This window comes from Saccostrea cucullata, unplaced genomic scaffold (genome assembly GCF_032062105.1).
Source record: "Saccostrea cucullata isolate Sc308-1 unplaced genomic scaffold, CSIRO_AGI_Scuc_v1 ctg2045, whole genome shotgun sequence".
Classification (NCBI taxonomy): Eukaryota; Metazoa; Mollusca; class Bivalvia; order Ostreida; family Ostreidae; genus Saccostrea; species Saccostrea cuccullata.
Genome location: NW_026926296.1, coordinates 150492 through 175564, shown reverse-complemented (window position 1 = coordinate 175564; position 25073 = coordinate 150492). Strand labels below are relative to the sequence as shown.

Sequence of the window (25073 nt, the reverse complement as noted above, 5' to 3'; positions counted from 1 at the left end):
ATGAGAAACTAAAATACAAACAAAGTGCTAGCTCTGTATGCTTGTAGCAATTTTATGACAGAGAAACCATCGGACCAACAGAGGAATAAGTTCCACCTCAGGAGTAAACACGTAAAAGATAAAAAGGCTGTGAATACTGTTTCTAATCATGGAGGAGTCGTAATGTCGGTAAAATCATTAAAATGAATCATGATATTTGGTTGCAAATTTGACGGTTCCTTGCATGTGGAGAGGTCAGCGCATTTTTCAACATACAGGAGGGGTGAAACCCCAATAAAGTGGTGGAAACCATAAAATTGATAATGGGGTACAATAAGTCCTAAGATGATGTGTGTATTGACATCCGTAAATTTTTATAGCCAATTTTACCTCAGAATCGACGGAAATTGGGCGCCATTACGTTTACCGACACCACGCCCGATCTAAATTCGAAGCGAGCTGTTTTTCAGTATAATTGTATAGATAATATTAAAATAATTCATAATAATTTCCACAATTATATTTGTTTTACAATGATAATAGTAAAATATTAATTATGTAATAAGTATTTAACAAAAAATGTAAGGACGTTAGCCATTAAGAAAATATGAATTTGTGTATTAATTATTATTCATATTATCCCAATGTTACCAGCTCTAGCCACGTGGAGGCCTCCTTTTTGTAGAGCCATAATTTTAAAAAAAAATTTCATTTAGGATATTTTAGAGAATATCTGAATTTAGAGATATGAAAATATCCAAAAGCTTCAAAGCAACATTAACAAAAAAAAAAAAATAGTGAAGATAATTCATTACTATAATTCATTACTTATTTGTTACAAAGAGAACAAAAAAATAAATAAAATTCAAAATATGAAAATACTGAATTTATTTTTTGAGATTTAGACAAATTCTGAATGTAGGGATATAAAAATTTGAAATTCAAAGGTTCAAAGCAACAATAAAAATAATAATTACTTAATATATGTTGAAAAGAGAACAAAAAATAAATCAAAGTCAAAAGATGAAAATACTGAAACCTGAAATAAATAGTAAATTAAAATAATATATCAATTTTCAAATATTAGATATTTTATTTCAAAGTAACTTTTTTATGTTCTTTTCTTAGAAAATTTTTTTTTTTACATCAGTTGTTTACATTTTGAATTGTCTTTAAATTATACAACATTTATGAAATAAAAGAAAAAAACAGAAGAAAAAAAAATCACACAACAAAATAAAAGAACTGAAGTTTTGATGGAATTTTAACTATGAAAAATGTCTGTTTGAACTGGTTGAAAGATAACTGAAATTATTTGATCATCTCCAAGCACAGGTATTTTATGTAATTTTACGCTTACAACTGACGGTACTACCACTATAGTTAGACCACGTACCTTAGGTAAAAAGATAGGTCAACAAAAACGTAAAAAAGTGGACAGGACTACAACTTTAAAAAAATCTAAAATACAGTAGATCAGAGGCCAATAATCAGTAGTCTTAAACCAAAAAACAAAACCAAAAATGTTTTTAAGATTGTATATTTATTATTTTTTCTAGGTAGGGCTAGTATCAGGCAGTACCAAAAGTGAATACTGTTTGGTGTTGTGTTGTGTTAGGTTAGGTTAGGTTTGGTTAGGAATGTTATTGTTTTTTTAAATGTTGCTAATTAAATTATAAATTCCTTTCTCTAAAATTTTTATTATGGTATTTTATTTCATGTATATTACTAATCTTTCATTTGGCTGTAATATTTTTATATATGAACAAAAGATTGAATAGGAATAATGATCCAGTATCTTTAAGTTTTTTAAAAATCTTTTTAAAGTTTTTTTTTTATTTTTTATCTTTCGGTCATCTTTCGGTCCTTTGGTTTTAATATTTTTGTTTCAAAATTCAAATCATGGCTCTACACTTAAGGAGGCCTCCACGTCTAGAGCTGGGAACATAAGGAAACTGTGAATATTTTCAGTTATTACTAATTTAAAAGGTCTTTATTTATTAATTTGTCATGAATTATCAAAATTATCAAAAATTCATATTTTCCTTATGTGTGTGCTAAAGTCCTTAAAATGAAATTCTGTAAAGCATAACTGTACAATTGAGAATAGTAAAGGTTCAATGTATATACACATGCCCTGCCAGAGGGGGGTTGGTCAACTAGCTGGGAACCCAGGTGTTTAAACAAAAGGTGTTTATTATCAAGTTGACCAAGTGTCAACAGCTGTGTATATAGTGCATGTACACACACAGGGGTGCCTGTCTATCCCAGTACAAAACAACAGAGCTAGCTGAGGTGTGAATAATATTCTCACAATAATGTTACAATACCAACTGTACAAGGATTCACATATGCAACATGCACATTTTTATTATTTTTTAATCATAGTTTTTTATTTCATAGACCTGGATTCTAATAATTTCATTGTAATGGATACATGTTGCTTTCTCATATCAATGAGTATATTTTTTTCTATTACTTGCATAAAAAACATAACAAAACAAAACAAAAAACAAACCAAAAAACAAAACAAAAAAAACAAAACAAAACAAAAACAACACACTCTCCCCCCCCCCCCCCCCAAAAAAAAAAACAGAACCAAAAACATTAAAACAAAACATTATTAACTGGAAAATAATAATGAATGAATACTGAATTTAAAAATTAATTATTAAACATAGAAGAAAACATTTCAAAACAAACAGCTTAATTAAAAATTAAATAAATTAACAAATTCATTCATTAGTTAATTTAATTTAATTACATGTTATAAATGATTGGAATTTATAGAAATGACTTTATTTCTTGATTAATGCCTTATGGACTAGTTAAATTCATAAAAAAAATCAATTAAACATTGCACTGTAATGTCTTTCAACATGATAAATATTTCATACTTCTTTTATATTCTTAAGGTTTCCTTACAAATAATTTTTAAAAAAATAATATTCATACATAATATAATATTCATATTGATCAAGATTACAGTAATTATTTCCACGGATTACCGAAACGACTTCAGCGATCGCGAATTTAGATCGGGCGTGGTGTGCAGTATATCAAGACAAGAAGAAACCCGTCGATTCTGAGGTAAAATTGGCTATAAAAATTTACGGATGTCAATATCATTCAATTAAACATCACCTTAGGCCTTATAGTACCCCATTACATTAAATTTTATGGGGTTTCCACCACTTTATTGGGGTTTCACCCCTCCTGTATGGGTATTCTCCAAAAATCGGGGGGTTTCGGGTTTTTCCAGTTACCGGTGGAGAGGTCAGCGCATTTTTCAACATGGCGACCCGAAGACCAAAATATAATCAAAGTCTATTGTGTGTATTGATCTATTTGTTTACATTCACGTTTGATGTACAGACGGTGTCCGAGAATGTGAAGTGGTTAAAAAACATAAGTTCTGGAAGGCTGCAATTGAGAAATTTGGGAGAAAAGGATGATAAAGTATACACTGGGTTAAATGATGATGGGTATTTTCCTGACACAAGGCAGGAGACCCCCGACCCCTCAGTTCTGGGGGGAATCAGAATCAAACATGAAGCTCAAAAGCTCTCGGCACGACTCAGGTGGCTCAGTAATGAAGAAATTGGAATTACCAAAATGCAGGTGGGTTTTGTTCTAAAGATTTAGTTTTCTTATATTTTTTCGCCTTATAAAAAACTGTATGGGCTGCAATAATACACTATAATACTTTCTGCTGCACATTATTCATATCAATTTATCATGATTGATATGCACCTTAATAGTTTTGATTTATTTCTTCCCTAATAAAACAAAAAGTATGTTCATATTATCCATGCATTTGTTTTAAACAAATGCAGTGATTATCATTTATACATAAGTCACAGAAAGGATTAGAACTTTATACTTTGTTTTAAAAGCATTTAAATGTATGAAGTCGAGTATTAATTTTACTTTTAATGAATTAATAAGGTTTCAAGATGGGGTATTTTTACATTGCACCAAAGCTGGTATTGTCTACTAACATAATGGATGATGTCCATATTTCGAAATATCATCGAAAATTGTAATTTGTAAACCATGTTTTAACAAGAGTGAAGATACCCTTATAATATGACTAAAAAGATGAAAGCAAAATATGTAAAAATTGATGAAACATGTATGTCATCTTTTAGTTGTACAATAATTTGTTTCTAATACATTTTCCCAAAAATTGATAAAGTGTATTTTGTTTCCAGAAGTATATAAAGAATAAACCAACTTTTAGAGAAATTAAAAGTTTGTCACTAAAATTGTGATCAATTTTCAAAGTCCGTAACTTATAACATTGATAACATCATTAATTTTATGATATGAAAATTTAGAGATTTTAATTAATTCCTGTTGCAGTCCTTTTATTACATTGCAGTGTTCTTTTACTCTGCTATAGTTCTCATTCAATCATCAAAGAGTTTAAGTGACTATATAATAGTAATACATAATAGTATTCGCTCAATTTAAAATGTCAGTCTATATATTTGTTTTATTTTTTCATCTTTTTTTTTTTGGAGAGAGAGGTTTATATTTTTTAGTTTAATATATTTCAAAAAAGTAGTTCAAATTCTTAAATTTTTGTTTATCTTACAAATTTCATAAATATGCTTTGTATGTGAAATAAAATCTCATTGCAATAAAATGGCTGTAAGGTCATGTAGTAAAATGCACTTAAGTATTTTGAGATTGAGAAACAACCTATAATGCTGATTATGAAGTGTCAGATCTTCACAGTGCATGCACACAAGGTGTCTTGTAGATAGATGTCATTCAATATTAAGACAAGATTTTTTGTGTGTGACTTTGATGTTTTCAATACTGTTCAATACATTATCAAAGTGGGTCCATTTTTGTAGATAAAATTATTGAAATCAATTGTCACACCTAGAGGAATTAAGGTTTTGTTGACAAAGAGCTCAGGGTAGCTATAGGCAAATATTGGTTGAGAGTGGATTTAAAATAGTGATAGGATCTGAGTTCTTTATCTCCTACTTTTCTTGTTTCCATAATTAGATATTGTACTATTACAGTGAGCATTATGTTAAGAGAGTCAGGTCTCGTATTTGATTAAGAATGTTAAAGTACCAGTATTTTTTTTCTAATAATATGCCAAATAATTTGCCAAAGTTTTTAAACTGATGATTTATCAGAAAAAGGTTTTGTATATGTTGAATCTCATAATCTGTCTTGAAAACTCAGAAAAAGTATAATATTAATATCAGCAGTTTTCACAGTCTCATACTAGTCATATCTCCAGATATGTGTATCCAATGTCACCTTTGCATTTGAATATTCCACTTGATAGATAATCATGAATGCATGGTGCCTCAATATCTATCATTTAACTATCGTTCATGTGTTCAATCTTTTTCTGACAAACTCATTCTTTATATGTCTAAAGTTTTTTGTTTTTTTTTAACTTTCAGGCAATTTATGACTCTTTACCTTATGAAAAGAAAGAACAGGATCCCCAAAGTACACTACACAAAGTGAGTTTGTGAATATTTTCTGAAGTTGAACAAAAATAAAGCAACAGTAATAGGGAATACAGAATTGGGATTATGAGTTTAATATAATTTTTTTTTTCATGATATACATAGGTTGAAGCTTGTTTTACTTAATACATCAGAAAATAGAATGTACAGTAAAACTCAGTTATAATGAAATCACTGGGACCTATGAAATTACTTCATTATATCCATTATTTGTTATATCCATACAAAAAATTTCTTAAATTCATAGAGCTGGGTATCCAAGATAATTTCACTATATCTGTTTGTACTAAACAATTTTACTGTATGTGTTTGATAGTGTCTTTCATAAGCTTAGAATTGCTATAACGTAATTGTTTTTGAATATTTTAAAGTGAATTTCTGCCATTTATTTTTGCTATTCAATATGAAATGGCAAACTTGAAAATTCCTATTAAACTGACAACAAAGTTAAATTATAAATAAAAAAAAATGTTTGTAATGAATTTCTTAATCTTTTGTAGATTGCCAGACGATTAAAGAAGAGGTTTAAAAATTACATCCAAGTTCTTAACACCAACAAAATCACTGTTCAGAATATGTACAAGTTCCATGTAAGGAACCCAATGACCAGTAACATCAGCTGCTGTATGATTCCATCCACCGAATTTGTGTAAGTTTATGGCAATATGCAGTATTTTGTTATTATTTGAAATCTCTTGCATTTCAAGATCTACAAAACTTTCTAGTAAAGTTTCTAATATCAATTTTAGGGATTGAATTCCAATGCCAATATTTGGAATGTTCGGAAGAAAAACTAGTGTGGTTTTTCTGATTAATCCACGTTTTTTAAAAATTGCAGTATTATCTGATTTATCATGATTATATTAAGTATCAAATAAGGCTAGTTAAGAGGAGAGGTGAAAGATAAATTGCAAGATTGAAAGATTAGTTGCTTTTTCACAGCATACAGTACTGTAAAATGGCTCATTTATATGGAGTTAAGTTTTCGTGGTGCATGGCAAAATTAAGGGTCCAAGGGGAATTAATTTTGTGGTTAAGGAGCAACATAAAATTGTTGTATGAAAATTTATTATTTCACGGGAATTTAGACTTTTGTTCTTCTCACAACTGAAAAACAAAGTCCCTCCCTTCCCGAAAATTAGTGCTTTGACAGTATCCTGTTTAAATCATTCAATTTTATGTCTTTTGTACCTTTTCTGTGTAGGTATGACTGGTTAACGATTAGAAATTGTAACTACCCACTCTGTTATTCTTTCATTAGATAGAAGAGCCTATCCATATTTAAGCACATTTAGGTAGATCAAACGCTATCTACAGCCGGTGTTGGACAAAAAATCCAATACCGCAATATTGGTTCTCCTCTGGCCAAGTAAACAATTACCTGGCCGGCTCCTTTGTAGTGGTGCAAGTAACTCCTTTGATAATCAGGGCCAAGGAGTGGGTCAGGCTAACTAACCAAGAATTACCTGAGTGCTGTGAAAAATAAGATTTAAATCCACAATCTTTTATGATAGGAGCTCTCATTCTCTTGTTTAGCAAAAGTGTTTGTGTGGAAATGACATCGATATTTTAATGTGTATCAAAAAGAGAGAGGAAGAGACAAAAAGCATAGGGCAAAATGGACTTATTGCTCTGATAAAAAAAGAACAAAATTACAGTTGGGAGATATTTTTCTATAGATGAGATGAAAGCTGCCTTAATAGTCTTGATTTGAATAAATCTATCAATAATTTGGAAAGGAAAAGTGATTGTAGCTTTGATTTTATACCTTTGATTAAATCCCTGCAATTTAGCTTTGGGGAGAAAATGGTAGAAAGATATTCCATCAATATTCAAATTACCATAAACTGTGTGTTCAAACAAGAAGGCAGGGCTTTTGAAGAGATAGAAACTACACCATTTTTGACAAGTTTTGCCTTAGATTTGGCCTGCAGGTTGAATTGATAATGCTTTGTATTCTAATGTAGGTGAATAAATAAATTCTAATGAGCATATTAGCTGTGATTATATACATTTACACTGGCCTGCTCTGGGAATCAAGCATTAATAATTGATTCATAAAAATACATTTAGATTTACAAAGAGTTTTGTAGGGAATGGAAGTTTTTCAAGGAAATGGAAGTAAAATGCCTTTAGAAAATAAAAATATTGCACACATGTATCTTTATGTTGATCTCTATAGCTACCCAATCCTTCATAAAAATCATGATTTCTGATAGGTTAAGTAAACTGCATAAGATTTGTGAATTGTCTTGTAAAACTTAGTACACTCTCTTAATTCTATTACATATGTAAAAAAATGAGGAAGAACTGGAAAATTGCTTTTTGAGTGATGAAAATTAGAGGGCTATGAAATGATTTTAAAAAGCCTTATTATAGCACATAATAAGGGTACAAAACAAACTGTTATTTAGGTCAGTTTGCTTACATGCAGTGCATGTATGTTTTGAGTTACATATAATTAAAAAAGAAAAGGGTAAATTACAAAATATTAGAGACACTGAAATTTGGATTTTTGGTTCCATTTCCTAAATAAAACAAATCAATAAATTCTTATTTTATTATACAAAATTTTATTCATAAATAAAAATGAATGGGATTGGGCAGCAGGCAAAGCCTATTTTAGCCCTCTCCGTTTTAATATATATTTCTCCAATAAATTTGTGACATGTATCTGTAACGTAAGAAAATTGAAGAAGCCTCATATAATTTAAATTTGGTTATATTTTCAGGGAAGATAACCAGTACGGGTGCAGGATCTCTAAGAGAACCAGCTGTGACCTGTACCCAGACAACATCAGAGAGAACGCCTTTAACCCTGGTCGTATGTTAACAGAAGGTAGGCTTGTCAAGATTCTATCACCACTCACCAGACATAGGCTAAATAGAAAGGACACTATTAAGTTAATGGAGGATGACTATGCTACTTGTACATACTTGTCTAATTTTAAAATTATGTCACTGTACACTAGTAAAGCTCCATTTAGTATGTGTAATAAATTCTAACTATTTATGGGGCTTGGTACACTTTATGTAGGGAATGGCATAGTAAATTTGTGTTATCATTGGAATGTGACTTTACTTTCAATGTATCAGGATTTATAAGCTTCTCTGATTTATTTGTATTCAGACTTTATATATGGAGGACAAGGCTATAGCCTCTATATAAATTGTAAAAAAAATGACAACTGTACGTGACCAGGTGTTGTAACAAATAAGGTTCAGATGTATACATGTAACCATGTGTCCCAGCCTGAATTTACACAGATACTTGAAATAGACTGGGGTTGTATTATTGGTGGGGGGGGGGGATAAATCAGAATATCCACAAACTGTGTATGATAATGGTACATGTATTAATCAGCAGAGAACTCAATTGAATTTACAGACTTGATTATTGGTGGATCCAATGGCCTTTGGTTTAGAATGCGCTTCAGTTATAATGATAATTTTTCATACTCCAAAATAGGCCCATAAGTTGCTTTTCTTTTCTCTTTTTTGGCAGTTATATGCATGATAAGTTATAATGCATTGAAATTGTCCTTTAAAGTTTTTAACTTGCATCAAAATTTATGTATAGTGGCCTTTGAAATCAAATTAAACTCCTGAAATGTTGAACCATTTCAATAAGAAATTCATTCAGTTTTGATTTTGCAAGATTGCTGTGTATCTAAATGAACTACATGCAGCAAACCATATTCATTATGAGACATAAGATTAAAAAAAAAAGGAAACACAAGCTTTTTCTGGCAGTAATTTCTTTGACACTAGTATCTGCAGATCTTATTGCATAGGAACCAGTGAAGATTTTTACTGAGCTTTTGAAAGTTAAAGAGTATCATTTACCGACTGTGGATCATTTCAATAATAGAAAATCTGTTTGATCATTTCAGATGTCTGTCTTGACAAAGTAGTTTGTGAAATATTACACAACTGTCTATCCATCATTCTGTCATTCTTTGCCTCAAGTGGGCTTCAGTTTGCTAAGAAAAGAAACACTTCTTTGATGAAAAAATACTCTGATTTTGTATGCATTGAGAAACATGAAATCAATTTATTTTTCAAAGGAAAAGCATAGCATTAAGAGTGATTTTTTTGTTTAACAGTTTTTAATGGTCACACACGTTCAGCTCAGAGAGTTTTCAAGCAATTTTTAATATCGATTTTAATTGATGTCCAGTTAGTATGCCACTCCTCTGCATACCCTATCCTCATGAAACAAACTCATCTTATGTTATGTATTCATATATTGACTTTTTTTCAAGGAATACTGATAAAAAAATTACATTGATATTTTTTCTCTGCCAAAAATAAATTTCTCGAGTTTTATCATTGCGTAATGTGTTTAGATTTGCTCTTGTTTGGGGTCTCCCTTCAAAGGTTACAGTGAGTTGTCCCCAGAATGCATAAACATCCCCTGCTACTTCAGATAGGGGCCTGTATTCACTGCCTGCCTAGCAATGGCCAGTCATGGTGGTATGCTGTACAAAACAGGCCAGGCAGAAATGAAAAACCAACAGCCCAATCCAGATTTATGGATATTTTCCATTTATGATGGGACATTTTTCATGCTTTGGTTGTGTTTGACTGTGAATGTTTTATCTATGACAAAAGGACCGAGTATGATATATAGGATGTACAATGTCCAGAATCTGAATATTATAGTCTTCTTTATGTGTGATCATGAAGGAAATATTCTGATGTTTGGTTTTCTGTGGTATACATGTAGATAAAAATAAAATTGCTAGAAATCTCCCTCTCTCCCTCTTTCTTTCTCTCTCTGATCTAAAGCTGTATTTTGATGGTATCTAGTTTATTACCATATCCACATTTCATCAAAAACAATTTGAGTCTATGTGTGGTGTCAGATTCACTTTATAGTGTTGCACATGTGGAGAAAAACAGCTGTTTCTCCTGAGCAAAGGTAATGTTCACAGGTACTTCAAAAAGTTGTATTAATGCATTCAAGATGTCAAACAAGCCCAAATCTCAAAAGATTCCTTCATTCAACAAATACTGACTTTTTTCATGTGGTTTAGGTACATGAGTTATAGTTTGATAAACCACTTGTCTTTGAATCCTTGCTTATTCATTTCCTATCCTTGCATGATCTATGCAAACAAAAAAATACTGTTGTCCAATCTTACAAATTCAGGATTTTATTTTTTAGTTTTATGTCTTATACTTATGAGAGTATGTACTTTTAGTCTGAAATTATTATATTTTTTTTAAACCCTGAAGAAAGTTTGATGAGCCAAAACACACAGATGATAACTTTTTATGTGAACCATTTTGCGAAAGGTCACAAGGTGAAAAAATACATGGCACATTAAAATAGAACAACTTTAGATCTAGGAAAATGAGCTGATATACGTTTCTTAGCTATGATTTCTTTTAGCACAGGCATATGAAATGCTGGGAGATGGGTTGTGTTTTAAAGCAAATTGCCTGTTATTAAATCCACAAGGTTTCGCATGGCTAGCTGAGTGGATCTCATAAAACGGCAAGCATTATCCCAGCTTCTTAAGGCTTTGGGGGAGCTTTTGTAGATCAGCGAAATGACTTTACCAGTCTTGTGATACTTGGCTATTATACCTGCAATTGGAGTATTCTCACATCTGTGCAAAATTAACATTTTCCCCCTATATTTTGCAGGATTTCCAGATAAAAATGTTAAGTTTGTCCAGATTTTTTTATCACCAAAGAAAAAGATAATTGCCATCCCTAGTTAAGGAATTGTAAATCAAACGTAGTAATAAAAACATTGTCAGAAAAAAGTGTGTTAAAGTTTGGAATTTAGCTGTTATAGTTTATAGGTATTAGTTTTTACACCTTTTTATAAATTTTGAATCAGACTTTGGATAGAGCTTTGTGTCGAACAAACATAAATTTTCTGGCATTCTAAATAAGTGAAAATTAAATGAAAATTCCCCCCTGGTCAGCATTGACGAATTCTGGTGTACCAGTCTTGTCCAGATGGCCTTTTAAACTTTTAGTTTGAATGGACGTCTTAAAACCCAATGTTATTATTCCATGAAAAATGTAAATGAAAGGTTTCTCATTCATGATCCTAGCAAGATGAGTTCTACTTTCACACAAGGCTGATAAATGAAGCCGATAAAATTCATAATAAAAAAACAGGAAAAGTATGAATAAGTCGTCATTTTATCAGGAATGATAAAAGATCATTGTGGGACACCTAAAGATTGTCCAGTAGAAATGGAGCCACTTCAATATAGCAACATACAAATACAGGGAAATCTAATTTCAGGATGTTAAAAAACACACTTTTTTTAAGAGTGCAAAAATCAATGTATTTTCATTCAATTAATTGAAAAAGGTATGGTTTTGCATAAATGAAACCTTTGTTTCCATGACTAGGTTACTAACTTTCATTTCTAAGAATCTACTATAAAACCCACTTCAATCAATTTAGGATCAAAAAAATATATTCCAAAAAGATACTTTGGAACAGTCACAATATTAATGTTTTCGTAAGAATTTAAAGTTTATATTTAATTTTTGTTATCAAAGATGTATGGTATACAAAAAAAAGCGGTTGCAGGTTTTCTTATGTAAAGCTACCAGTAATTGTTCAATTGCTAAATATATAATATGTTCTTTAAAACCAATTTTACATTTTAACACAATAGCAAACTGTATTTTTTCATCTTTAAGTAAAGATTGCAAAGTTATAGGCTTTTCATCTTTTTTTGCAGTATGGAAGGACAACAAGAAACTATTCCCGGGATTGAAATGGCAGTATTTCATCTCAGTAGATGGTCTCCACACAGAGTACCCTGCCAATGCCTTCTCCTGGTTCAACAATTGTCCTCAGGCACATGACATCAGGCACAGGTAAAAATAAAAGCTTTATATCCCACAATACAGTCAGATCAAAATTATATGTTGCAAAAGCCAGTGGTTTAAGATGTGTGTAATGACAGAGAAAAATGTCGAAAAACATGCAGCCTGCATAAGCAATAGAATTCTATAGAGCAAGCTGAGCCAGAAAATTGTTTAGAGTAACAATGCGGCATGAAATTGCTTCTAGGTAACCGGGGAAAACAGTGGTTGTGGGTTTGACAGTTTATTTCTGAGTTAGGAAATGTAACAGACATTTTATATACAAGATATTTACTGCCTAGCTTTTACTTGTAAAACATAGTCTGGTTTCCAGGCACATTAACAGTGTTTTTGAAGGCAGTGGTAGTGTGTTCAGATGAAGAAACGACAACTTAAATTGGCATTTAATGGCAAAATTTACGTCTTTGAAATAACCTTTTAAATTGACCTGTTGTGCAGATGTTATGTAACCGCCTAAAAAAACTGCTAATCAAAGCACCCCGAGTTTTGTGTGCATTTGCCTGATCTTCAAAACGACATCTATTTTCATTGTAACATAAACAAGAAACAGTTTGGTTTATTCAATGTATATCCCTGTATCCCTTTGACTCGCTTATTTCAAAGTGGAAAATGTTTATTGATCTAGCTTGAAGTTGATATAGGTTTTGTGTATCTGAATGAAGGGGGCAATGTACATACTCCAATAAAAGAGTAATTAAACATCAAAGGCCTGTCTTGTGAGCCCACTGCATTTAAGCGGCAGTGTTCCGGCATAATAGGGATTTTAAATATTCTCTTTGATGTCTGTTCAAACCTGTTAATTTGAATCCTTTTTTCAGCATATCTATGACAATTGGCAATATTGGCAAATAGGAAATTATTTTTCTTTTTAATTATGCAGGAAAAAAATAAGAGCAGCAAAACTATTGTAGAGAAATTTGTATTGAGTGTTCGGTGAATTGAGTTCAAGACCCTAACAAGGCACTGTATAGAAAGGGACACACTAAATGAGACATTTTAATACACCTGATTGATCATTTGTCAGTCAGCTATTAATTAAAGAACCTGTACTGTATGTTAATTTCATTGATGTGTTGGACTAAATCCTTTCATACACCTCCCTATGTCTTCCCTTTTATCCAAAACTTTTTGATCCACCCATATGATGTACAATTTACATCAAATCTCTTTGAAATCCTTAGAACTACAACTCATTATGAATGTTTATATGATATCAACATATTAACATGAGCAGTGTATTAGCCAGTTTAATTTCTAGACAGGTTAACCAAGTATAAAACAATTCTTGGGGCAGAGAGGCAAAAAATCTTAGGGATCATCAGCAGAAAGAAGTCTGATTACCCTGCATAAAACCCAGCCAATATAAGTATTCCAAACTATCAAAGAGCAGCACTTGACATGGTGCTGAGTCGATTGTATCAGAAAGTGGCCTGTTAACAGCGGGAAGATGTTTAACTTTCGCACCAGGGGGGTTAAGACTTCACAAGCCAAAACTCTCTTCCTCCTAGCTTTTTACTTGATGAGTTCTAGAGAAATCAGCCAGGAAATTCTCCACTGGTGTCTGTGTTCATAAATTATACATTCAGGATTTTTTTTTTCATCAATACACCCAGTACAGAGATGCATTAACAGGGTCCCTTTGATTTGTCAGAATTTTTTATCCCCTGCTAATGGGTCACACCTGATGGTCACCAATAGCTGGCACAGCTGAATTGCTAAACAGTTCAAAGAAAAATAGGTTCCAGTTATTTGATTTTTTTAAAAAGCTTTATTGCTTTCAAGTGAAATATATTAAATAAGTTGTGGAGTTTTCAATACTCTGGCATTTTTTTATTGCTGGAGGTTGTCAGAGAACTTACTTTGTAAATCATGTTCTTCTGTGATTGAGAATTTGCATGACAATAAGAAATTACTGTATGCAAGAATGAAAGTTGGGCTGTATCACATGAAATCTGAAAAGAGATATTTTGGGAAGTGAGTAAATTAAGTAAAGTTGATGAAGCAAGGATCTCATAAAGTACGTTAGATCCAAGCAACATTTGCGCAAGTTATGAAATGTCTACCAGGCATTTGCATGCAAGTTGGTTATTACAAGCATAATTTGTAACCTTGCATTAGGGACATGGAAGCAGAATTAATAAATTGAGCTCAGTGAAACAAGGCCTAGATTAATTAAATATACTGCATTTAAATGGGATTCTCATAAATCTTCTGCCTGTAGTGTGCATGTTCAATAATTACATCCATAATTCTTAGCTCTCTATTTAGAACGTGATATCAAAGTGGAATTTTTCCTTTGATTTCTAGTAATAATCTAGAAGATATAGATTGACAAGGTCAAACCTGAAAACTAAAGAAGAAAAAACACACAGAATGAGTCTAGTTTATTGGAAATATAAATCAAGTAGTTATTAAACATTGAACCTTTGATGTAGAGGAAAGCAAACATGTGTGTCACAGACTTCAAAAAAATATAAAGGTTTGTCGATGAAGGCAGACACTTAGTCAGGTCTGCAGTTGTGTGTATTATTTGATATTTCTGTTTGATTACTGCACGAAATTAAAGGAGTGTTTTTTTCTTTATCTCTCTTGCTCTTAGTCGACATTTCAGGAAGTGGACGGCTAGTCTTTGATGTTGCTCTTAATGATTCAAATTAATACTCTGCATCTCACCAGTCGAGGAATCAAATAAAGGGGGTGCAAGTCACATAATGTTACTGAGCAGCTAGGCAAACAAACAGTTTGGAGCAAAGAAATAAATGATGAAATATTTGGTAAGGGAAGACAAAAGGATTCAACAACAAAATGGATAAAATATAAAATGGACTAAACTATGGATAGCTACATATAAACAGAGCAAAATTAGATATGGCTATTCCAGTCCTTATAAAAAAAATTACCTGTATAGTTAAATGTCTTATACCTGAAGTTCTTGGGACATGCAGAATGAGTTTTTAAATAGGGTAAAATAAATCATTAAAATTGACACCTACTGCATGTTCAAATTCACTGAAGATCACTTTATTTTCAGGACCGTTTATTTTTGCAAGTTAGCTATTTGGTAATAATATATTTTTATTATCATTGCATTTTCATCATGTTATTCACACAAATTTTTGCAAGCAGGCAGACATGTGTTATTACATGAAAATAAAGTTCTCACAAATAAAAAGTGATTTACAGTATTCAGAATTACAGATATTAAAAAGGTTGTTCTTAGTTCTCATCACTCCTGCTCTTAAATTAAACTACCCATATTGTACTGTACATAAATCATATAAGTAAAATAAGTATTAGAGCATTACTGTAAATTACTGTTGCTTCACTTTACAGTTTGTTTTACAATTTCAGTGATGTGTACCTGTCCACTGTGCAGCCCCAGCCACAGCATGTTGTCATAGTGATGGACCATGGCAACTCACTCAGTAGTAACCAGCTAAAAACGGCCAAGGGGATCGCCAAACAGTTCCTGAACTCTCTGTCAGAAAGGGATAGGGTCTGTATTATACCACAGAACTAGGAATTTTATATGCATTAGAAGCAACTATAATTGCCTGTCTGAGTATTATAGCAATATGACTGATATTAACCATTTATTTTGTTGTTTCCGTGTTTGTAAGTACTATATCAAGCACCTATTAATGTTCTCTACAGGTGGCCGTATTTGGTTTGGCCTCGCGTCCTTCCTTTCCTCGGGATCCTAGAGATGATTCCTGTCTGCCGAACTCTCTGGTCCCGGCCACATTTGAAGCTAGTCTCTTCTTCAGCAGCTTTGTGGACAATCTTCGGCAAGAAGATGGTGAGTGAGAAAGGATTTAATCAGTCATATTATTTTTACAAAATCATCGGTTTCTTTTAATTTAGAATAATTTTTTTAATAAAAATTTAAATTTTATGTTTCTCATTATTATTTTCAGCCTCCACTAATCACTCTCTTGGATTTCAAACTGCCTTTGAGATGATAGAAAACATGGTTAGGAGAAGCAAAGGAGTCAATATAGGTAATATTAGTTCCAATCTTTTTAATGGTAACATTGAAGAAAAGAATTCTTGTGCTTTCCATATTTTATGTTGCTTGCTATCCATGTTTTGTTGTACATTATACAGAATTTTGTGTTTCTGATTTGACAGAAAACGCCATGATACTTTACATCAGTCGAGGCCTACTTTCTTCCCTAACAGAGGGGCGTGACATAATGGAGACCATTTCAATTCACAATGGTCGCCTCAACCACAGAGTCATCATCAATACATATGCTGTCATAGATGGTATGTGATTATGTGAACAAGTCAATGAGTTATTCTAGAATACTCCCTGTAAATAAAAAAAAAAATAATAAAAAAGATTTGTGGGTGTCCATACATTGGAAATAATGACATAAGCTGCATTTTCATTGTGTTACATTTACTATATTTCAGATGGGAAGCATATAATGTTTGAGAAGAGTATTTTACAAGATATTGCTGAACAGAATTTTCTCAAATATGAAGTCCAGTACAAGAGTCCAAAACCTGTCATTGTAAGTACAGGAAAAAAATCTGACATCAACTCTGCTGAACAGGGTCAGATCTAATTTCCCTTAAATGTAGATAAGCAGGTGGATTCTTATAATTGAAAACTTGATCTAAGTAACATTTCTGAGGTAGTGTTAAAAATTTTCAACTCACATACCATTAATGCCTTTGTTTGTTATAGGCTGGAATGATGGTCACCATTAATTCTACCAAAGATCTGAGTGTGTCTGTGGGCAAGTTCTACCTCCCCCTCAACAAAACAGCCCCCGAGGCCTCAGTCTTCTCCCTCCCCTACATGGATATGGCTGATCAGAGTAAGACCTTATTTTCTATTTTTGAAAAAAAACATTCACCAAGCAGTATTTTGAAGTACTCAAGATAGTACATTAAACACTTACACCAATCAAATTCTTGTCATTATATACATGTAATTTTTTTTTAAAAGATTTTATCCTTGATAACTGAGAATCTTCACTTCCAGCAGTTTAACATAGAAATCAATGAAAAACACATTCAAATGGATCACTTGTCTTTTGCAGCCTTAACCATGAGCATTAGTCAGCCCTGTTTCCATGGTAAGGAGTTGATAGGAATTATGGGTATTGACCTACATATGGAGGATATAGTTCAGGATGTGACTTACTATAATCAGGACATCAACTCCTACGTCTTCCTCATCAATACTGATGGTAAGCTTATTGTAAAGGGAAATAACTCTCTGTTCTGTAAACAATATCAACTATTTTTTCTCTGACAGTCTTTCTTTTTCTTTTTTAAATGAAAAAAAAAACATTTGAAACTTGAATATGAAATAAATGAATTAATGAGCTATATTATTCTTCCACCCGAAAATTTGAAATTTTAACATATCATGCAAGTTTCAGTTAAGTTTTAGGGAATATTAGATATTTGACACCTTATGTTTTATTTGGATTTATGTAGGAGTGATTCATATTCTTTAATTTTTTCAGGATATACAATCATGCATCCATCATTTAATCGACCCATGAAAACACGGATTCAGCCAATGCATACTGACATCTGGCATTTTGAAAATAAAGATGGATTTGCCAGAATAAGAAGTGACATGCTAAAGTAAGAGAATTTCTTCGATGTTCCACTCTCACTGAATGATATTATATAATGTCTTCCAGTAAAGATATGTATTTTGATTTTGTGGTTGTAGTTTACCAGAGGGGGAGAGGGTGATGCAGACCAAGAGAGTAAATACCAACTCTACAGATGACAACTCATCTAAGTCAGTCTTCACTGCCAAGTACATCTGGAAGAGGGTAAATCATCATTTACGAATTACACATTGCTAACATATTAGGATATAAAATTCTTGTTTGAGAAATATTGAAATATTCAAGGTTTTTCATTGTTATCTGTCATTATTTAATGTTAAACTGTGTTTTATTGACATGTTTCAGATTGAGAACACGACTTTCATTGTGGTACTTAAAGTATTGACTGAGACAGGAGTCCACCAGACATTGGAACAGCTACATGGTCAGTAGAACAAAGTTTGAGACAAGTTGTGGAGATTTTTTTTGTTTTCTTGATAAAGTGTGCAGAACTTATTTAGATACAAGCTGTGGATATTGATTTTGTTTTCTTGATAAAGTGTGCATACTGTAAAAGCACAAATATTCCTGGGGGATTTAATTTCGTTTATTTTGTTGTTAACAATTTTCAACAAAATTAAATCCCACACGAAATTTTATATGCCTATAAATTGAATAGGGTTACTCTAAAAACAATGAAATTAAATCCCCACGAAATTATTTTTTATGACAAATCATCGAAATTTTATCCCCACGAAAATTTTTGCTTCTACAGTACCTTTCACCCATCACCTTATAGGTGGAATCACAATGCAGAAAAATGCCCAAGAAATTATTGGTTTTGTCAAAATAAATCTTAAAAAACTCAAAAGAGCCAAAGACGTTTTCTTTCTACTTTCAGTTTCAAATGATCCCCATCTGGTGTATCACCGATTAGACTTAGTCCAGCCCATTGACATGTGTCTTCATCGCCATCTACCAGCGACAACTGATACCAGCACTGTGTTCCTGTCTGCCAAGAGCTTCCTAGATCCTTTTGAACATCTCAGTAATTTAGAGACAAAGCGCATGGTGCAGAATTATGTGGCTTATCTTAAAGATGATACCCGTTTAATCTCTAACCCTGGCTTAAAGGTACAAATAAATTGGACAGTTTTGATTTTAGTGGGTTTTTTTTTTTTTTAAGTGTGTAAATATCTATATGTACATATATGTTAAAAAAATTTTGTTGTTTTCAGATGGAGGTTAAAAATGATGTTGCTGCCACTGGTCGAATCAACACTGAATGGTTGCGGCGATATCATCACCGCCTGACCCACCAAGAGGATTCTATTGTACGCCGCTATGTAGCCACACCTAGCGGCGTGTTTAGGACCTTCCCAGGGGCGGTGATTGACAAAACCACAGATCCAACCAAAACTGACTGGTAAAGTGTCAAAAGTCATTTAACAAGGAGAATTGATCATCTCTGTAGATAAAGCTCAGAAAACTCAGTTACACTTTTTGAATGTTTATAATAGTTTCATCTATACAGTTATTATTTACTTTTAATATTTATTTCTACCTATATTTCATGATTAGTAAAAATCACAGTTTAGGCCAAAAAAAATTAATGAATAGTTTCTCAGGCCAAAAAATTCAAAATTCAAAGCGGCAGGCAGGCTTTTTTTTTTTTTTTTTTTTTTTTGAAGTCGGTTTGACATTTTTTAAGCCATTTGTTCAATAAAATGATAATATCTACTAATTCTTAATTTTTGTTTTCTGAAATTAGTTAAAATATGTATTTAACTTTAAATAATGTTATTCCAAACATTTATTAAAAAGTTAATTAATAAAATACTGTAAATTTAGAAGAAATGTATTGTATTTCTAATAAAAACGTCTATCTTTGCATTTATGAAAAGGGGAATAACTCAATTTTCTTTTTCAACTTGGAAAAATAGAAAATTGAGTTATTTCCCTTTTCAATATTTTTGAACTGATGTTTTTGAACTGATGCCGTTTTTGAACTGATGCGGCGGTGCCTGAGAAACTATTCATTAATTTGTTTTGGCCTTGCACTCAAAATGTTTTCGTTGGTAGGTATCAGAGGGCAGAAGAATTCCCAGGTCATGTGACCCTGACTCCGCCCTACCTGGATACACTAGGGGCGGGTTACATTACTACCATCAGTCACACCATCTTTGAGGGAAAGTAAGTACATTTTTGTTTATGATCTTTCTGGTTGCCTTGTTTTGTTATTTACAGAGTGAGATAGATTATAATGTTTGATTTTTTTTTCTCTATCAGGCCAGCCTCCCTCCACAGTCCTAAGGACAGGGTGGTGGCTGCCATGGGGATGGACTTGACCCTGGGCTTCCTCCACAAGCTCCTGTCTGAGGTCATTCCCATCTGTTCACACAAAAACATCAGGTTAGCTATAGCATAAACTAAGTTGTTGTCAGAGAATATTTCATAAGTTTCTTATTTATTTCAGACATCTTTATATCGACATGAGTTTGTGTTAAATTAATTTGATGACGCAGACATCTAATATAATTTTTTTTCTCTAGATGTTTTATCATGGATGACAAAGGTTATCTAGTGGCTCATCCCAAACTGATTGAACCTAACAGTAAAGTGGTCCAGCACATCACTCACAAGGTAATTATCTTCGTCAAAAATTCAGATTTCTATCATATAAGAAGAAGAACATCTCTCTATAATGAAATGGCCTGAATTAACATTGACATAAATTTTGAACAAATGATTATCTTTTCACAGGAACAACTGGTAGCCAATGACATTCTGAATCACAAACATTTTGTGAAGAAGACTCTGTGTAACAGTTACAATGACCGGACCATCCAGAGGTTCTATAAATTTAACACCAGTCTGGAGGGGGTTCTCACCAACCTGGTCCACGGGGAGCACTGCGCCAGATACCAGGTTTGTTACAGTAGAGCTCTTTAAGATTAAATTATGTTAGCTTTGAAGGAAAAAAAGGTAGGGAAAAATTGTTGATATAAGTGTGTGAAAAAGTATTCTTTACTATTGATTTGTAATTCCAGATCACACATATTCCTGGAACCAATGCCTTCCTAGGGATCGTGAACCACACGTGTAATACAGACACAGCTTTCTGTCCCTGTAGCACTGTAAGGAACATCTTGATTATAAACTTTAAAAAGGAAATATTGCAATACATTAACGAGCAGTTTGATGACTTCTTTCACTCTCTCTTACTTTAGCACATCACTTCTTATTCCGACTTTAACGATTAAATATTATAGAACTTACACACATAATTTAGAGATGAATCTGATTGAGTTGTAATTTGTTATTACAGGTGGACCGTCTCTGTCTGAACTGTAACCAGATGGAACAGATTGTGTGTGAGTGTCCTTGTGAGTGCCCACTGGACATGAACTTCTGTACAGGAGAGCTGCTACAGGAAGACGACAGGTAGGGTTACTGTATTCATTGAACAAATTAACATGTAATAAAATGTAAGAAAGACTTTATTGATATTAAACATTTAATAATGCAAGTTTAAGCAACTCATTTGATTTTCAGAAAACAAAGTTTTTTATGAATGGTAATTGCTGCATCATTAGATTGAACATATAGTCATTAGAGATTGATAACTTTTTTTCAGGAATCCATCCTGTGCTCATCAAGTAGAAAAAGAATCTCAGATACATTTGAATTTTCCGCCATTTAAAGACGTACATCAATGCCATGAACCAAAGTGTAACCTGCTCACAACTAAATTGTAAGAAATCTTCATTTACGTTTATTCAATGTCTGCCAAAAATTTTAATCAATATTAAGAGCCCTCTACACTGCACAATCAAGATTGAGAATATAAGAAATTGAAATCTACAATGTTTTACTCAATAATGTTTAACAGGGATTGTATCAGTGCCATTGGCTGTGCCTGGTGTGAGCGACAGAAGCACGGACTGACCACTGTTAGATGGCCGTACTGTGCTGACCAGAGGCACTGCTTTGGTGGGGTGGAGGAAGCTGTCTCACCGTATGGGGACGAAATCAGAGGTAGGGAATACTCTATAGCGCCAGTTCATCATTACTTTGAATACCATGTAGCATCAGTTCATCTTTACATGAATTAAATGTATATAAAAAAAAAATAACTGTATAAGTTAATTGTAAAAATGAATTGATTTGTCATAGTTTTTGCTGTAGTTTTTGTCATTGAACTGTAGAACTTTGAAATTCAAACTTTTTGCCAAAACCAATCTAAGAGATTAATTTAATCAATAGAAAAAATTAAGAATATTTTAAAATCTTTTAGGAAAAAATAAAATTAGAATGAAATTGTCCCTTTTTTGCAGCCATGGCCAATCAGGATAAGCCTATACCAATGAAGAGCACTCCAGTAGGACCAGTGGCGGGGGGCATCATGGGGTGTTTCCTGGTGCTGGCCCTGGGTGTGTACTGCTACCGACATCATATTCATCGTAACTCCCATCAGTATATCAGCAACCTGCCAGAAAACCAGAACCGTATGTCTCATTTCTATGAAGAAGAGCCGCACGAGCCGGCTGATGATATTGCTACAGGTCAGTTAAAACTGCTATTGATTTTGAATTAACAATTTTAAATTTACAGTTCCCATGATTTTTTTTCATCATTCTCTTTCAAAAGAAAATTTTTTTGAACTGTTAGTTTCAAAATTACTTATAAAAAATTGTGTTTAGAATATTATTTATATACATGTACTTGATCTAAACTTGAATATATTTTTTCAGGTCATACTAACTTTGTGTTAGCTACATTTGATAATCCTGCCAGTATTTCACCTTATCGCGTAAACACCTCATATCGCCGCCCTGCGGGAGGGGATAGTGACCACGGCTACAGCACAATGACCCCACACGAGGACAGTGAACACGCTAGTCTGCCGTGTCTAGAACCTTTAATAAAAGAGAGATACAAACCGGGATCTCTCAGTGTTGTTAAAAATACCCCGGGGAAAATCCCTCCTCCACCCAGTCATTACCGGAGGAGTCGGAGCCCCACCCCTCCTAAGTACTATCAACCCATACCTGAACAGACAGTCATACCCCCTCAGACTACTATCATTGAACACCCCCATAATGTCATAACTAATGTTCAGGTGCATATGGTGGACACACACTAAACTTGTGCATTTTCTATAGATCTGTGGAAAGACAGCAAAATTTTTCATTAGTGAGTGTGATTAGTGGAAAAGGAGACGTGATGTGCACTCGGACACCAAACTGCGAATTCTCAAGGATTATTGAAGGAAAACTTGGTGCATGTAGTGCCTCACAGAGTTATTTTTCTGTTGGTGCAGAAATCGATTGTTTTGATGCAGATTTTTTTCAGACGTAGTTTGTGAACTATGTTGTTGTGATATGTATAAAAAATCTAAGAATTAGAAATGTTCAGAATTGATCATATTGGTGCCACAGGAAGAAAACAAATGCACACCACAGAGGAAACCATTTCTCAACAAAAGAATTCATGCTAATCTTTGTGAACCTCAGGATTTTAATAAGAAAACATTTCAGAACTCCAGGGCAATGTGAAATCATTGGATTGAAGATTTGTGTAAATTGACTTACTGGCCAGTGTCGCTAGGATGATTTATTCAGGGATTGTGTGCCGATGTATAGATATAGTGGGTGCTGCTGTTTCATTCGAAGTGCTTTATGTGTGTTGATTGTGACTTTGTGTAGATATCAGTTTTGTATACATTCATGAGTAATTGATGCTATAATAGTTGTCTGTTTACATATTTTAGCTGCTGATATTTTTTTCTTTTAATTTTTATTTTGAAATGCCTTTACAGATTTTTATTATTTGTAATATGGACAGTTTTTGCACCTGGATTTTATATTTTTAGCTGTATATAAGAGGTTGTAATAGTAAAATTTATATAGGTACTTTATTTGTAAAGTATAATAAATTGTCACCCTATTTGTATATTATGAAAGCTATTAGATTTTCTATTTGAAGAAATCTTAAATACATTTATATTATTAAAAAACAAGGTTGTAAAATTGTTTTAATACAACCCATATCAGAAATACTGTAGACGTACTTTTTTCCACGGGGTCATAATTCCGGGCAATCTCAATTTCTGTCTAATCCGCGGGTAGAAAATTACGCGGATATCCTAGACTGTCACTATATGCCTTACATTTATATTAAGTACGCTTGGACAAATTTCCGCGGAAAATTGGTGACCGCGTACATAGCGTAAATTAATACCACGCGGAATAAAGTACTTCTACAGTAGATTGAAAACATGAGGATCAATATTCATGTCTAACATATAAATCTCTTTTTTAAATGTGTATAAGGTTGTCAAATTGAATTTCAATACATGCATTACAAAATTGATGTACTAGCAATAAGCTTAGCAAAGCAGCAAAAATCTTGCAACAAACCAGATATACTTTTTATTTATTGTCAGTGATGATTGAGAGATTGTGAGAGAGAGAAAGGGAGAAAAATGTTTTGATTTATTTGTTGACATTTGTAACCATTTTCAGGATGAAATTACTTACTGTAATTGAAGTATTTGATACGTTGTGATGTTTTTTTCCGATTGTTGCATTATCTCCCTTTATAACAAACTTTCCTAAGACATGTTTATTTTGTCTTACTTGATAATAATGATCTTCATTAATAAAATTTTAGCTTTGGATTTTTAGAAACATTTTTAAAGGATAATATTTAACTTTTAATATAATTGAGATCCCAGTCATTATTTTAAGAAATGAGAAAAAGATATGATATACATTGTATATACAGTTTCTCAGATTTCTCTCCTATGTTTGTACAAATATGTTCAACTTTTGTACATAGTATCTCCACTCAGTGCTGTTTTGTGCATTGAATACATGAACAAATGAAAACTTTGTAATAAAAAAGAAAACCTGATATTTGTTTTGTTTCTAAAAAATTCAGTTACTAACCTTTGAAAGAAAAAAGTAAACTACAAGGATAATTTTTAATTTATTTGAAATAAATATTGGTGAAGGCGTATATATTTCCGGGTGCAGAATTCGTTATCTTTGATAAGTACTAAAGGAACGTTAATACAAATCGGCGATTTTCTGCATTCTCTCCCTACATATTGCGCTTGTCTGTTTGTGGAGTTATC

The 25073-nt window shown here is 32.5% G+C and overlaps 1 protein-coding gene across 1 annotated transcript; it reads left to right on the top strand.

The window, feature by feature from the left end:
• The first annotated feature begins 21 nt into the window (after positions 1–21).
• On the top strand, positions 22–24850 carry LOC134271316 (VWFA and cache domain-containing protein 1-like). The gene is made up of 28 exons (XM_062753543.1): positions 22–233; positions 3256–3600; positions 5415–5477; positions 5984–6132; positions 8216–8322; positions 12203–12341; positions 15702–15846; positions 16005–16149; positions 16268–16351; positions 16482–16619; positions 16770–16870; positions 17047–17179; positions 17405–17554; positions 17837–17960; positions 18052–18157; positions 18299–18377; positions 18834–19066; positions 19171–19358; positions 20015–20125; positions 20222–20344; positions 20485–20575; positions 20696–20860; positions 20983–21069; positions 21261–21376; positions 21570–21686; positions 21825–21970; positions 22270–22497; positions 22687–24850. The coding sequence occupies exons 2-28, from the start codon at positions 3274–3276 to the stop codon at positions 23076–23078; spliced, it is 3987 nt and encodes a 1328-aa protein (XP_062609527.1). The 5' UTR covers positions 22–233; positions 3256–3273; the 3' UTR covers positions 23079–24850.
• Positions 24851–25073: the final 223 nt, after the last annotated feature.

What these genes read in the sequence shown, in the direction of transcription:
- LOC134271316 (XM_062753543.1), top strand. Translation starts at nt 3,274, where the DNA reads ATGGCGACCCGAAGACCAAAATATAATCAAAGTCTATTGTGTGTATTG. An exon ending in CCAAGTACATCTGGAAGAGG is followed by an intron (nt 18,158 to 18,298) that starts GTAAATCATCAT and finishes GACATGTTTCAG; the next exon opens with ATTGAGAACACGACTTTCAT. An exon ending in GTATGGGGACGAAATCAGAG is followed by an intron (nt 21,971 to 22,269) that starts GTAGGGAATACT and finishes CCTTTTTTGCAG; the next exon opens with CCATGGCCAATCAGGATAAG.